The 16007-nt window shown below is 51.9% G+C and overlaps 1 protein-coding gene across 1 annotated transcript in view; it reads right to left on the bottom strand.

Annotated features, from left to right (window-relative positions):
• Positions 1–16007, bottom strand: part of SRRM3 (serine/arginine repetitive matrix 3) — a 34888-nt gene that overhangs the window by 8408 nt on the left and 10473 nt on the right. Inside the window, exons 3-10 of the mRNA XM_023515698.1 lie at positions 10615–10743; positions 10452–10532; positions 9901–9930; positions 9370–9432; positions 9212–9247; positions 6636–6686; positions 5820–5924; positions 5293–5470 (exon numbers count right to left, since the gene is read on the bottom strand). Coding sequence (XP_023371466.1) covers positions 5293–5470; positions 5820–5924; positions 6636–6686; positions 9212–9247; positions 9370–9432; positions 9901–9930; positions 10452–10532; positions 10615–10743 — 673 coding nt within the window. The remainder of the gene's footprint in view (positions 1–5292; positions 5471–5819; positions 5925–6635; positions 6687–9211; positions 9248–9369; positions 9433–9900; positions 9931–10451; positions 10533–10614; positions 10744–16007) is intronic.

Here is a 16007-nt window from a genome sequence, read left to right on the forward strand (position 1 = left end):
AAAGCTTGGTCCTGCTGCCAAGGAAGAACCCATGGCAGCCCAGAGTTAGCCAGCAGACCCCAGAGGGTGGGATGGCCTCTTCCCTTGTGCCTGACCTCAGCCAGAACTTCCTCCAGGATGTGGAGGCCAAGAGGCCCAACCCAGGCCCCTCTACTGCTGCCTATTGCCCAAGTGGGCCCCGAGGGCCAATGGGGTGACCAAAGCCCCAGGGGCTGGCAGGGATGCAGGGCAAGGGGCTTAGCAGCTGCTCCAGACAACAGAAATTAAATTGGCTTAACCGTGGCATACAGTTCAGGAAGGGAACACAAACTTGGAATGCTAAACCACACAGAAATGCATTCAGACAACAAAATGAGAGAGAGAAAGAGTAAAGGAGGAGCCTGGGGCTGGGAGTTGGGGGTGGAGAGGGAGACGGAGGGCAGGGTGGGGGTGGGTGGGAAGGAGGGAAGATGATCCAGAATAATTGTCAGGGAAAGTCAAGAAAACCAAAGGACAAACCAGGAAACAGCTTTGCAGCTCATTTGAAGAAAGTGCAAATTACAAATGAGTAGTCACTAAAATAAATAAAGAAAAGGAAGGAGGAAAAAAACCAACCAGAGCAAGATTGAGAGAAAGAGAGAAAGAAAACCACATTCAAACCAAGCAGAGTGGCAGGGCTTATCTGGAGATAGGAGGGGGCGAGCGCACAGCTGAGCTGGGATACCTACCTTCTCAGTGGTCAGGGACAGGAATGCAATAATAAAAAAGAAAAGAAGGTCTCCGCATTGGGAATGCAGAACGTGGGAAAAGACAGTGACCCTGAACTGCGCTCCCCCTCTGAGCTAGCAGATGGGCAGCCAGTGTGCAGTGTGGCTTTCGATCTAGTCCCAGGGATGTGAGGGGGCTCTGCCCAGCCATTTCTGTTTGCCTTTTTTTTTTTTTTTTTTTTTTAAAGTTATGGGCTCCACTAGCCAAGCTTTCCTTAACTCTTTAAACAATAGAAAACCTCTAGAGGGCATGCAGGAAGCAGCTGATGGAAGCAGAACCACATGGTGGGCTACGAAGGGGCTGGCAGCATGAGAGAGAGGACCATGTCCAGAGAGAGAGATGGCGAGGAAGAGAGAAAGTGACAGAAGGCAGATAGACAAAAACTGGGAGGGAGGGAGAAAAAGAAATGTAAAGAAACAATGACAGAAGGAAACAGAAACAGAAAGGCAGGAAGAGAGAAAGGTGCACCCAGACAGAAAGAGGGGAGAAGAGCAGTTTAAACAAAGCAGATCAGATGGGGATGAACAGGGACATGTGCATTTAAAAGGGAAGACAATCACACATCCAATTTGGAGTGATCCTGCTGCAGAGCAACCACTCCTTTCCCCTTGGCTTTATATTATGTTAGCAAAACTCATCCCTCTTCTTTCCTGTCTTTGACCTGGGAAATAACAAGAACATCCTGGAAGAAATACCAAGCTGTCCCCTCCTCTTTCAACTCCTTCCTTCAGCTGTGGTCACTGCTTTTTCCTGAGGGTAGATAGTGAGGATGTCTGGTTGAGGGGTCAGGGATCGCCTCGGCTGGGGTACTTCTTGGGGCCACCCTAGGCTGCCCATTATATTATAAAATTTGGGCCAGGAGGAGAGGCAATGCTCATGAGGCTTCTGTGCCACCCTTGAAAAGCAGTGGATGTCACCTCCAAGTCTTCTCCTGATACCTGTAATCCTAGAGACAGGTGAAGCCAAGGCAGATGGCCCCACTTTTAAGACTGCAAGCTTGGTATACCCTCTCTGGCTTCAGTGCTGGACCTCCAGGAGGGCAAGGCTAGCACCAAACTGTACTCTTGGGGGCTGGTGGGAGACTGGTGAAGGTACCAGGTGAGACTGGGCAGAAGGGCTTGACCCATGAGGTCTGCTCAACATCTTAGTCTTCCCCCCTACACTGTGTGATTCTGAGCAGCTCCCCGCTCTCTCTGTGCCTCATTAATTATTTCCCCATATGTGTGTGAACAGTGAGAGCTTAGCGTTCCTTGAGTTGCTGATGTGGCAATCACATAGAATGGACTTCTGTAATCTGGGGGCCACCTATACCTGAGTCTCTTGGTGTGGGGAGACCCCAGTCCAGGGAGTGGAGAGAGCTAGAAGCAGATATCTGGAGGGGTCTGCAGGAGGAAGGCAGTTGGCATCCAGCTCCTAAATTCTCCTGCCTCTCAGGGCTCTGTGAGTGTGCTTTCCATTTTCTACTCTCTCCATAGCTTGACTGGGGGTCTTGAGGTCAGATTCAGGGGCTGGAGTCTACCGCTAAAATACTGTATGACTTCGAGCTGGTCACTTGACCTCTCTGAACTGCAGTTTCTCTTTCTGTAAGCAGCAGAGCCCAAAAAATCATTTTAGCATTCACCTGTCAATGCCTGGGATGGGACAACACAGACTCTTTGGGAACCACCACCCATTTGGCCTCAGTCTCAAGACCAAGAAGGAATTTTTCCCTTGCCTGAAGTTTCTGATTTGGAAGTCTTTACCTTAGCTAAACTCCCTTGGGTGCCTTTAGACCCCTCCTCCAGGTTTCCTAAGGATCTGAGGTCTGACACTGACAGCACTGAGTAGCCTGTTCCCATCATGCCCATCCATTTTATACTAAACTGAACTGAGAAGTAACAGCCAGCTCTGGGAAACTCTCTGGGTGACCCAGAACAAGTCTCTTCTCCTCCTTAGTTCTCTCATTTTCTCTCCAAGATTCTTTATAGATGGGGACACAGTGGCACAGTCTGCACCACTGCTGTTTAATTTAGAAGCTGAGGCAGTTCCAGCGTGTGCTTGGGGTTGAGGGCTGGCTGCTGCTGGAGGCGTGGGAGTCATTTCTTTTTAGAGTTATCTTCCCTTTTAAATTCAGATTATAAAGGAAAAAAGTCTGATATATATATACATATATATATGATTAATGTTCACTTGAAATTCAGAAACCATCTCTGCATTAGGAGGAAAGATTCCAACAGTAACACACACAAAAGCAAAATTCAAGAACAACATAGAAGATAGAAAAAAACCCAGAGAGATAGTTTGCATTTCTGTACATTACAAAAGGGGAAGAAAGATATAATAAAGGAAAAGGAAATACAAACAAAAACAAAATAACAGAAAAAGTTATATAAACATCCCACCCTCTTCCCTTGCCGGCTAAACAAGAAATGGAATTACAATATTACCACGTTTCAAATGGGAGGCTAAAAAACAAACAAAAACATAGATGGGGTTAAAAAATGTTGAGCTTTTCTTTTTTCGTTTCTCTCTCTCTTTTTTCAAAGGTAGCATCCAAGAATACCACCCCCAGTACTTTTTCCCAGAGACTTTTTTTCTTAATAGTAAAGTCTGTGCCCCCCACCCCCCATGTCACCTCTCCAGATATGAACAAATACTAGCCTCATTTAACTCTTCAGAAAGTCTTTCCAGGTAAAGAGGGGATCTGAGTATGGGTTAGGGCCTGGGGTGCTCTGAATGAAGTACCAGATTTCCCAGGGCCCACAGGGATAGGTTTGGGGAGGCTGCTTGGAAAGGAGCGACAAAGTGCTGTCTCCTGGAAAACTCCCAGGGCCATGCCAAAATAGAGTACCACTTTGGGAGGGAGACAAGACTGGGGTGCTGCCGAGGCTCCCTCCCTAAGGCTGGACGCTAGCTTCCCTTCCCCAACGGCCTTCTCATGGAGACTCTACCTAGTTGCTGTGGCCAATTTATCTGCATATATCCAGGGCCCTTTGGCGGGGAAAGGGCAATTGCTCAAGTAAATGTGGCCAGAGAGGGAACCAGAAGAGGCATTCTGGTTCAGCCCTGGCTTGAGAGAAACCGCATCTCTGGTCTTTGGGGAGGCCCCAGGAAGATGTGAAGCTCTCCAGAATGTGTCTTGGGCCCTGTACCCTTAGGGCTCTGTGCCCACAGGGGTGGGTGTCCCTTATCTGAGTTTGCCCATCCTCTCCAGTCCCTGCCTTGGCTACTGTCAATTATTTCTGTGTGCCCTCTCCCACAGAGGACAGATCTGGGAACATCAGTGTAATCTTCCCTGCAGTGCCCAACCATACCCCCTGGAGCCCAGGAGCCTGGTGCCTGGTCCAGCTGGGACAATCTAGAGACAGGTGATGTCCTTAAATAAAAATTAACCTTAAGAACAAGAGCCTATTTTCAGTTGCTCTTGTTTTTCCTCTCTGAGGACATGAGAGTAAGAGTGTTTGAGAAAAGAAAGGGAGTGAAAGGAAACAGCCAAAAATTAAAATGAAACTGACCAACACGTACATGTTTGCTGCTGAGACCTGAGGTCTGGAGAGGGCAGCGGAGGCTTCTGGGGCAATCTGTGGGCCTGGGGAGGGACCTGCAGTCCTCCCACCCAAAGTCCCCGTTGCCCACCCAGTCAGCACTGCAGTCCCCTCTCTCTGATGGGCCTCAACTCATTGCCCTCAGACAACATGGTGATGTGGACGCTCCCAGATGTGGGAGAATCCCCACCCTGGTTTAGCCGGTCCACCTGGGCAAGGCTGAGAAGCCAGATTTCTCAGCCAGGCTCTCTCACACAGCCTGCCTGTCCTGGAGAATGGGTGGGGGCAGTTTGAGGGGTGGTGCCAGTGGTGAGGGTCTCTATGGGAGTGATGGACTCAATTGGAGTGGGCACTCTGGGAGTGTCTTGGGGGGACAGCTATGGTAAGTGGAGCCTGCAGGTGGGAGACACCTGTCTAGGTGTGGGCAGCATTGGGCAAAGATTCTTCTTGAAGTATGGATGGTAGAAATGTATCGCTCTCAGTTGGCAGCTGAGGGCTGAGATGGGGGAGGGCTCTCAGAGGGGAAGGGCCACTGAGGGGTTGAAAAGGGGGCAAAGGCTCAGTGGGGAGAAGGAGGCTCAGGGCCCGCCCAGGGGAGCTCCTGTCCCTTGAATCCTGTTCCTAACTGGGACTCCTACCAATCAATGTTCATGCCCCTCCCACCCCAATATGACCTTGGTTCTTCCCCAGCTCTGTAGCGCCCCGGGTGTTCAATCCTTCTCTGGCCTTTAGTTTGCCAAACTCAAGGGTGGCTCAAGACTGCAGGTCCCCCTCACTCTGACTCTAGGGCCAGGTGGGCGCAACAGCTGAGAGCACTTCCGAGGGCTCCAGTGCCAAGATGCCCCGCGCGGGGGTAAGGGATGTGGGCACAGGGGAGGGAGGAAGCGGCCGACCCTGAGGGAGGCGTGCAGCGCCCCCGCCCCCCCGGACGCACTCACCGCGCCCTGCCCCTCCGGCGACCGCCGCCCCGCACGGCGCAGCCCGCGGCGCGGGAACCTTACACAAAGTGAAGCGTACGTACATCCGGTGGACTGTGCTCTGAGCCGGGGCGGCCCCCTTGAGCTCCGCTCCGCTGCCTGCTGCCGCCGTTCTGCTGGGGCGACCCCCATTCGCTGCCACCCGACGGGGAAGGCGACTGGCTCCCACTGGACCGCTGGCTGCCCGTCTTCCGCCCGTCGTCTCGGTGCCTGGGGCTCAGCCTGGGGTGTGGGACGGGGAGGCATGGGGGCCCAGTGGTGGGACGCCCCCTCTGCTAGCGGCAGCTCCGGGTTACCGGACAAGATCTACCTGCCACCCGCCCTTTCGCTGGGCCGGGAACCTCTTCTGCTTAGAGAAAGTTTGACCTGATGGAGACACCTACGCACTGCCTTGATTTCTAATTCTGGCCTAGGGCGCCTTGAGGCAGTCATTCCTGCCAGTTCACGCTTTGTAAACACACCGATTGTCGCCAGCTCGTTCTCCTGGGAGTCTGCAAGCCCCCTTCTTCTTCCCGCCTCAAGAGCAAGGCAGCAGTGCTGCCTCCTAAGCCCTCCCAGCGCCCAGGCCTACCTGCTGGGTGATCTGGAATCGCTGTAGTGTGAAGAGAGGGAGGGACTGTGGGAGCTGCCGCTGCTGTGGCGATGGGACCTCCGGCTAGGGGACTCCGTGTGAGGCCTGGCGTAGGCGAGGGAAATCAGCCTATACCTAAATTCTGTCCCCACTCCCACCCCGTGGTCCCCTAGTTGCCTACCCTCTTCACAGGGATCCCAGTGGAGGCTGCTGAATACCACTGCTGACCATCCCCTACCCCAATCTCATACAAGGAACATTAACTGGTTGGTATTGGGAGCAGCGGGTCAGTGTGGATCACCGTTAAGAATTAGGAAAAGGCCCCTTTTACTCTAGACAGCCTCAGCTCCCCGAAGACTTCCTTCACCCCTCACCTGGTGCTCTTGTGACCAACTAGTGGTGGGAAGATAGGGGAGGAAGGAGAGCAGTGGAGTCACAAGAACTGAGCTTGGAAGGACCCTGGTTTGGGAGGCAAGAGGCCTGGGGTCCAGTGCCTGCTCTGCCACTGACCCATCCTGGGCTCTTGGCTTCCTTTCTGGGTCTTAATTTTGCCATCTGGGCAAGGGGGACAGAATGAGCTACCTTTGAGGGCCTGATTCTGATTCTAAAAGGCCAAGTTGGGCGGCTCCTGTGGCTCAAAAGGGTAGGGCGCTGGTCCCATATGCCGGAGGTGGCGGGTTCAAACTCAGCCCCGGCCAAAAAAAAAAAGGCAAAAATAAATAAATAAAGCTTATCTTAAAAAAAAATAAAAATAAAAGGCCAAGTTTTCTAATGGGGAGAGGGTGAGGGGGCATGAAGAGTAGGAAGAGTGCTTACCTCTTCCTCTCTTTGTTCTTTTCTTTTCTTTTGCTCTTAGGGCTTCTTGATCTGTAGAAGGAAGAGACAATAGTGATGGTGTAGCCTGGGGGAATGGATCATGGCCTTCAAGCCTAGCTGTGCCCAGGTATGGATCTGAGATTTGTTCCTCTCTCAGGGCTGAGCCTCGCTGGCTGGCAAGGACTTGATCATCTCATGCCACTGCTTTGGTCTCTCTCACTCTTTCCTTGTCTTATATGTCCTGGCCCACGATCAGTTTCTGTCTGAGCCCTAACTGGAGCCCCCTCTAGGAGTGTCATGGGTGTGTGGCCAGGCCCCAGAAAGAAGGGAGGTGTTATTTGCAGTTCTGGAAGCCTCAGGTTTCAGGTCTGGGCCAGGTAGAAAGGGTGACTTCCCCTTGGTGTCTGGCATACATCTTGAGACCAGACCCTTGATGAGCAACCACATTTGTGCTGCCTGAACCTCCCATGCTTGAAGCCTGTGGACCACCCAGCCTTGGTCAGTCATGAGGGGATTAGGGAAGAAATGTTTTCCCTCTGGCATGATACCCCTGCTTTTTTTTTTTGAGACAGAGTCTCACTATGTCACCCTAAGTAGAGTGCTGTGATGTCACAGCTCACAGCAACCTTAAACTCTTGGGCTTAAGCTGTTCTCTTGCCTCAGCCTCCCAAATAGCTGGGACTACAGGCGTCTGCCACAACACCCCGCTATTTTGTTGTTGTTGTTGTTATTGTTGTCATTATTGTTTTAACAGGCCCTGGCTGGGTTCGAACCCACCAGCCCCGGTTCATGTTGCTGGTGCCCTAACCACTGAGTACAGGTGCCGAGCTGACACCTCTGTTTTATTTATTTATTTATTTGCGACAGTCTCAAGCTGTCACCCTGGGTAGAGTGCTATGGCATCATAGCTCACAGCAACCTCAAACTTTTGGGCTCAAGCAATTCTCTTGCCTCAGCTTCCCAAGTAGCTGGGACTACAGGTGCCCGCCAGAATGCCTGGCTATTTTTTTGTTGCAGTTGTCGTTGTTTGGCAGGCCTGGGCTGGGTTCGAACCAGCCATCCTCTGTGCATGTGGCTGGTGTCCTACCCACTGAACTAGGGCGCCGCCCATGACACCCCTGTTTTTGAGTGACATTTCTAGCTCTGTATCCAGGGCTGCCCTGGAACAGCCCATTCTCCTGCTCTCCATGGCAGACCTCCTAGACCAGCACCTTCTGCCTTGACTGCCTTGACTTCTGATCATTCCTCTGAAGCAGGGGTCCTCAAACTTTTTAAACAGGGGGCCAGTTCACTGTCCCTAAGACCATTGGAGGGCTGGACTGCGGGCCCTGGAATGAGTTGGCTGCTACCGCAGGACAGGAGGCAGGGACAAAAACACCTGGTGGGCCAGATAAATGTCCTAGGCAGGCTGCATGTGGCCCGCTGGCCATAGTTTGAGGCCACCTGCTCTGAAGTCTGACCCACCCCTAATTCCACCCTTGCAGACACCACCAGATCCTTTTCAGTCCTTCTGACTACAAAGTGAATGGATGCTAAGAAACATGGAAATGTTCTTCCCACAGTAGCAGCATAAGTGAGGGGCAGACCAGGGAGGCCAAATGTTTGGGTACTGGAGCTCAAGTCACCTGCTTTGAGCCTCAGTCTCTCCATAGGAAGCTGGTCTGACCCTAACTAACATCTAGGTCTTTTCTAGGACTACTGAACAGGCCAGAGGGTGCAAGCTGATGTGACCATGGGGAAGTGGAGTGGGGGTGGAGGATGCCCACACTGTCTTATAGGCATTGGTGGGGGAGGGAGATGGGAAATTGGGGAAATGTGGAGGGGTAGGATTAGGTGTTTATTAAGGCTCCTCCCCTACCCGGCAAATGGCTGAGGGCAAATTCCCAGATTGGAAGGGATTGGGGACTCTGCCTCTCCTCAGGGCTGCTAGGAGGAGGTCTTGTGAGGATGTAACTGTCCCATGACTTCCCACTATGCTAAGATTTCTACCTTCTCAGCAACCCTTTGCTCCTTCTGGGCCACCACTGCCTCTGCTTAGCTTCTGCCTTTCACCTCCTGTCCCCTGTCTCCCCTCACTCTGAACAGGTCACTGCCCTACTTAGAGCCCCATGCTGGCTCCCAACCTCCTGGCAGTCAGGCTTGTCAGGGTCTGGCACCTGTCCCCCAGAAAATCTACCCCCCAACCACAGCCCACCCACCCCATCTCCAACTCATGGAGTATATCCAGGTCATGGAGGTCATTCTGCCTGGCAAGCCCTTTCCTCGCAAATTCAAGGTCCTGATGCTTCTGCCTTCCAGCATGTGGCTTCAGACATACCTCTTGGACATTGGATATACTATTTGTCTAGAAATTCTTGGGGTCCCCACGTCAAGACTGACTTTTAGGGCAGGTAAGGGTTGAGGGTTGCTCTTCTCCTACCCACCTGCTCTTCTCCAGGCCCCTGACCTGCCTGGCCCTGGACAGGAGGTTCTAGAGTTAGAGGATGAGGCCTGGGATCCCCCTCACAACCCCCCTGAGTTTGGTCCCTGAAGGTATCACTAGCCTCTGTCCACATCTTCCACAGTGCAGGGCTTACCTGTGCCGTCTCTTCCTCCGTGACCCAGAATCAGACCTGTAGGTGATAAAGGAGTTCTCTTGAGCCTGCCTTGGGTGGCCCGTGGAACACCTATTCATGGGCACAGGGCCTGAGCCTTTGGAAATGAGAGGAATCTAGGGTGGGGGCAATGAGAGTACCTGTCTCGGCGGTGCTTCTTCATACTCTTTTTCTTCTTTCGCAGGGGTGATGAGCTCCCACAGCTGTGGATACAGGGGTGGACTCTAGTGAGCTGGGTAGGGGAAGGGTGGCTGGAAATGGATGGACAGGTCTGGGTGTCGGGTAACTGGGGCTGGAAAGGGAACTCTAAGCCATGAAGTCCAACTGCCCCATGTACAGAGTGACCTGAGGCCCTGATGGCCACCAAGGTCACTTAGGGGAGTTGATGGTGCTGCCTATGTTGTCCCCTTGTCACTTTTTTTTTTATCCCCTTTGGCATTACAAGCAAGGATAGTTTCCAACCCAGGGGTTACAGGCTCCAAAGGTGGGATTTATGGCCTCCTTGAGGCAAAGCTGCCATGCTGGCAATGTCCAGGGCCAAGGCCCTGAGGGGCCAGGCCTCTTGCCTCTGAGGGATGGTCTTGGAGTCTCTCCCACCTGCAGACATACCCTGACACCCCAGCCCCACCCCCACCTGGCCCGGTCGGCCCTTGCCCACCTTTTTCACTGACCTGCACTCAGACTCTAGTCTCCTTTTTTTGCTGAAAGTAGATGCCAGCGAGAAAGGACAGACAGATGGACAGGGTTAGTTGGGGCCCAAGATGCCTGTGGGGTTCTCACTCAGAACAGGGAAGGGGGGACACAGAGATGGGAATGGCAGATAAGGCTTACCCAAGCCCCTCCTCCCTGGGCCACTCACACTCAAGGTGGGTGCAGGCCCGGGGGAGGTTAGAGGGGAGCTAGAAGCAGGTGAGGGTAGCACAGGGGCCAGGTCAGTGGGGCCAGGTTTTGAGGACTTAGTGAGGGGAGGGGCTCACTGAGGAGACGGGGCCTAGTGAAGAAGGGGGGCTCGGCGAGGGGCGGGGTCTGGTGAAGGAGAGGTCTCAAAGGGGAGGGGTTTGTGAGGGGGCGGGGGGGGGACGCCACTAAGAGGAGGGGCTTAGAGGGGCATGGCTCACAAAAGTGACTACTCTCGTGTGGTGTCCCATGCCCCCCACCCAGGGCCTACACTCCAGCGAGGGCCCACTATCCTCCCTGTTCCCTCTCTCCCGGTGGCTCTCACCGGCTTCTGCGGTGGCTGCCTTTCTTTTTTTTCTTCTTCTTGGGAGGGGGCGATGCCGAGCTGCTGGACCAGTGCTTGGTCCTACGCAAGAAAAGCAGGGAAGCTGGTTAGTGGGGGCGCCCCCATGGGCTTTTCCCGTCCCCCCACCGCGGAGGCCTCTAACCTGTACCCCCGGTGCCCGCGGTAGCAGGCGGCCGGGCAGTCGCAGTCCACCGGGCCGTCGTCCTCGTCGAAGGGCGCGTACTCTAGGCCGGGTTCAGCGCCCTCAGTCAGCCGCGGGGTCTCCGCCACGCTGCTGGCAACAGGGATGCTCACCACCCACCTCCCGACGGCCTTCAGCCGCCCTTTCAGAGTAGTGCTCTCAGGGCTGGGGCCTGGAGGGCCCCTGGGTCCACAAGCTGTGGCCCGGCTTGGGGGCGGGTTACCCGGCAGCAGGATGTGCGGGCACTCTTCTCTTGACCCCAAGCCCACCGGAAGGCCAGGTGGAGATTCGAGGGACGCACTGGGGCGCGTTCCTTATAGGTCCCCAGTCTCAGGATGCAATATGTTGCAAAAGAGGAAAAGGACCACGGAGCCCTGTACTTACCCTCAGCCTTCTAAGTTCTCCACCCTCAGTGCTTCCTCTTCATGTCCCTCAGTCTCATTCATTGAATCCCTCCCCCTCACAGAGCCCCCTGTGTCCCTTAACTATGCTGTCCTCTTCCCGAACCGCTCTCCCATCCTTTCTTTCCCTTACTGCTCCTCCCCCCACCCCCACCCCCACACTGGTTTCTGTCTTTGCTTCCCTGGCTATCCCAGGCCGGGAGCCCTCCCCCGCCCCCATGCCTCCCTTCCCCCATTCCCCTCCTCTCCTCTGGCCCTGACTTGGGTTTCTGAAATATTCATAGCTTCTTCTCGCCTTCTGGCTGCAGCCTCCTTGTGGCTCAGCTAGGCTCCTGTAGCGCGGCTGTCCTCATCAATCACAGCCGGGTGGCGCAGGGTGCAGGCCTCCCATGCTCCCCATCCATCTTGCAGAACTCTCTTTTTCTCTCAGCAGGGATTGGCTGAATATTGTCCCTGCTTCTGGCTGTGGAGCCCCCAGCCATCTTCTGCCACAGATGTTTGTTCCCTTTGGGCCCTTCTCAGAGTACTTTCCCCCTAGAGGCAGCTGGGCTTAAAGCAAAAGCATGAGCTTTGAAGCCTCAGATAAGCACTCATTATGCATTGTCTCTGAGTTGCTATGACTTGTGACCTGTCATGCTCCACTGTGAGCCTCTTCTCCAAGATGAAAGTGACAACTATGTTCTCTCTCTCAGGGCTGCTGGGAGAATTTGCTGAGGTTGTGGGTGCTGTGCAGCAGCTTCTTTTATTGGACAAGTCCAGAATTGATTCCCCCTCAGAGGCCTGGCTCCGAGGTGGTAGTGCCCGCCTTCCTTTTCTCATCAGGACAGTGCCCTCCCAGGTGGAGGCTCAGCCCTAGTTTCAGCAGAACTACCTTCACTCCTGGGTGCCATCTACCTGGCTCATCCCTTCCAAACCCAGAGCAAGGGCTTGGATGGCAGAGCAGTAAGGACCTGAGCTTTGGATTCAGACAGGTTTGAATCAGGAATGTCCATGTTCACAGAACCTTGAGGTTCTTATCTATATAATAGAGAAAAGGATATCCCAGCTCTGAGGAGAGGATTAAGTAAGATTCTGTCTGTGAAGCTCCTGACATGACACCTGGCCTAAAACTGTTGGCCTCCACCAGGTAGCCCTTGTTAGAAGGGGACTCTTGGTGCTTACAAACCAACATGTTTCTGGGGGAGAAAAGAAGCTTCAACATGTGAAAAAGAGAGAGAGTGAAGGGAGGCAGGTGCAGCTACAGTGTGAAAGAATTTTCAAGGTCTGGATGTGGTGGCTCATGCCTGTAATCTTAGCACTCTGGGAGGCCGAGGCAGGTGGATTGCCTGAGCTCAGGAGTTCAAGACCAGCATGAGTTAGAGCGAGGCCCTGTCTCTAAAAAAAATAGCCAGGCATTGTGGTGGGCGGCTGTAATCCCAGCTACTCAGGAGGCAGAGGCAAGAGGATTGTTCAAGCCCAAGAGTTTGAGGTTGTTGTGAGCTATGACGCCAAGGCACTTTGCCAAGGGAGACAAAATAAGACTGTCTCAAAAAAAAAAAAAAGAATTTTCAGGGAACCCACTAATGGACTCATTGAAGTCTGATTTTGTATTTATAGAAAAAGAGGGGTAGTGCCTGTTGCTCAGTGAGTAGGACGCCAACCCCATATATGGAGGGTGGCGGGTTCGAATCCGACCCCAGACAAACTGCAATAAAAAATAGCTGGGCATTGTGGCGGACACCTACAGTCCCAGCTACTCTGGAGGCTGAGGCAAGAAATCACCTAAGCCCAAGAGCTGGAGGTTGCTGTGAGCTGTGACGCCACAGCACTTTACTGAGGGCAACAAAGTGAGACTCTGCCTCTAAAAAAAAAAAAAAAAAAAGAATGTAACCTAAATACAAAGTCGAATAATTGAGTTCAAAAAGTGCTACATATCTCATTGCTGAATATCACTGTGGTCACCTTTGAAGTACTCCCCTTGGGAAGCTGTGCACAGACACCAGCGTCTAGTCCACCTGTCAAAGCACTTGTTCTATGATGAGTTTTTAAACTTAATTGTCAGAACTTATATGACAACAGCTCTGATGGACATTCCATAAAGAGTTCCAAAATTGGCTCAGCACTTGTAGCTCAGTGGGTAGGGCGCCAGCCACATACACCAGGGCTGGCGGGTTGGAACCCAGCCAGGGCCTGCCAAACAATGGCAACTATAACAAAACAAAATAGCTGGGTGCTGTGGCAGATGCCTATAGTCCCAGCTTCTTGGGAGGCTGAGGCAAGAGAATTGCTTAAATCCAAGAGTTTGAGGTTGCTGTGAGCTGTGACACCACAGTGCTCTATCAAGGGTGACATAGTAAGACTCTGTCTAAAAAAAAAAAAAAGAGTTCCAAAATTGTTAGCTAGTCTTAAGGCCATTCTAAAGAATGCCCATTCAATTCCCAAACATCAGGCTTGGCGCATGTGGCTCAAGTGGCTAAGGCACCAGCCACATACATCCAAGGTGGCAGGTTCAAATCCAGCTCGGGCCCGCCAAGCAACAATGATGGCTGCAACCAAAAAATAGCCAGGTGTTGTGGTGGGCGCCTGTGGTCCCAGCTACTTGGGAGGCGGAGGCAGGGGACTCACTTGAGCCCAGGCGTTGGAGGTTGCTGTGAGCTGTGATGCCACGGCACTTTACCCAGGGGGACAGCTTGAGGCTCTGTCTCAAAAAAAAAAAAATTCCCAAACATCAAGCTACCCCTGACAGTGCTACAGTCACACAGGTAATAGGGAGGATTTTCTGGGGTGAAGGAGGCTCATGTCATCCCCCTTCCCCTATATAAGCAGACACCCTCACATCCCTTCATTCAAACCTCTCTGTTCTTTTCCCATGCTCCTATCTCCTGTCCCTGAAATCTCCTACTCCCTCAGCTTGTCTGGCTCCCACATCCTCCCAGAAGCCATTATCCCCTGTGTAACTCCTCAGTCACACAAATGCCTAACACACAAAACATAGCCTTCAGCAAAACTTAAGGGCTCTTCGAATATTGTGTAGGTGAGCTGGTGGGAGGAGGGAGATTCAGTCAATACTGACACACACACACACACACACACACACACAAATGGTGGCTATTTACAAAATAAAATAGCTCCATTTGAGTATTGTAGGATCCCTTCTTTCCTTCTAACTTCCCAGCTGGGTTAGCTACTGAGTCCAGGCCCATTCTGAATTCTTCTCTTATGATTCCCCGCTTCCTGTATCTCTTTGTCCTCACTGGGCCCTTCTTTTTCTTCTGGCTATGCCCCAACAGGCATCTGTCCTTTCTTCCTCTGTCCCAGGGACAGATCTCTTCACCCACCATTAGGTGCTCTCCTGCCATCTGCTTCTCCTTTCCCTGCTGGGAGGTTCATCTGGGATTTTGTTTGCTGGGAGCATTAAGATAGGTACAGGATAGGAGCACAGGCTTGGAAAGAAGCACAGTCTCAGAGCCTTCTGATAAGACTTGTCCTGGGAGTTCCGGGGATAAAAATGGACCTTGGCTGAGGCCCTTTGTGCTGGCTTTGTGCTGCTGGTAGGTACCACTACATCTGCTTTGTGAGATTTTCCAGAACTAAAACCCAGAGTTCTCCCGTCCTGCTTTTCTTGGTTGACACTATCACAAAGAAGAAAGTTTTCCAATTTTTAAATAGTGTTTCAAAGCTCACAATTGCATTTATAACCACTTCCTGATTTACAAAAGTTGCCCCCCTACTTATAGATGAGAAAACTGAGGCCCAGGGAGGGAAAGGAAGATTCCCTGTAGTGTTGGGAACTTTGAGTAAAGCATGTAAGCTCACCTATGCAACTGGCTTTGAGAATTCATGTACAAACAGGACAGCCCTTAAATTTGCTGTCTGACCTTTCCTGCTGGAAATGTAACTAAGGTAGTTCTTTTAGCTGAGTTGTCCAGTCCCTTCTTCACAGATATAGTTGTGGGCATTTGCTCTGAGTTCTAGATTTAACATTTTATACTCTTAAATTCATTTGTGTTATCTAGTATATTCCTTGTCCTGTCTGTGGAATAGGCTAGGGAGGTGTTGCCCCCCTCTATGAAAATAAACCAAACCCCACAGAGCTGAGCAAAGAGCACCTAGACAGAGTCACCACAGAAGGAGAAAACCCATATTGAGGGAGAACACAGAGTCCCACAGAGGACACAATACATATTGGCCACCATGGGCAGGGCACTGATCTCTTTCTCATGCCAGCAGCTTTGCTAATTAACTAGTTCTGTTTCCCACTAGCCAGGAGCATAATGGCTAATTGACAGATGAATGGGTCCAAATAGAGGAAGGGGTAAGATTCCAAGCAAAGGGTCTGCCCTGTCTGCTCATTCACTAGGCCAGTATGAGGGGGTAGTGATGATGGGAACAGGATGAGTCAGGCCTGGAGCCTCTCCTCTAGCTTCTTACAGTGCAGGACAAAATATTTTCTAACTATGAAAACAATGGTCCTTTATGGTTGTTTATTGGGTTGGAACAAATAAAAAGAATTGATGGCAATCCTGAGAAGTAGAAAAAGCATTATACATGCTCCCAAGAGGAGAAGAATTTACTTTTATCCTGGGGAGATCAGCAAAGTGGTTTTGAGAGGGAGCCTTGAAGAATTGTATATTTGGCCTGTGTGGAAGGGGTTAGAGTGTTTTGGCTGAGGGTTCAGTGTGAGCAAAGGCTAGGAGCGGGAATGTGCAGGCAGTACATAGCTGGTAACTGCAAGCATGTCAGGTTGGCTGCTGTGTGATGCTGAGAGTGGGAGACTGGGCTGGATCCAGAGTGTGGAGAGCCTTGAGTTATAGGCCAAATCCTGACTTGATCTCATAAATGCTGGGGAACCATAGAAGGTTTCTGTGGCAAAACAAACTCTCCGTATCCAATAAATTTCCAAAGACAAAAGCTTGTCTATTTTCTTTTTCTTTTTTTTTTTTTTTTTTGAGACAGAGCCTCAAGCTATCCCCC

The sequence above is a fragment of the Otolemur garnettii genome, unplaced genomic scaffold (genome assembly GCF_000181295.1).
Source record: "Otolemur garnettii isolate 467f Iridium unplaced genomic scaffold, OtoGar3 scaffold00077, whole genome shotgun sequence".
Lineage (NCBI taxonomy): Eukaryota > Metazoa > Chordata > Mammalia > Primates > Galagidae > Otolemur > Otolemur garnettii.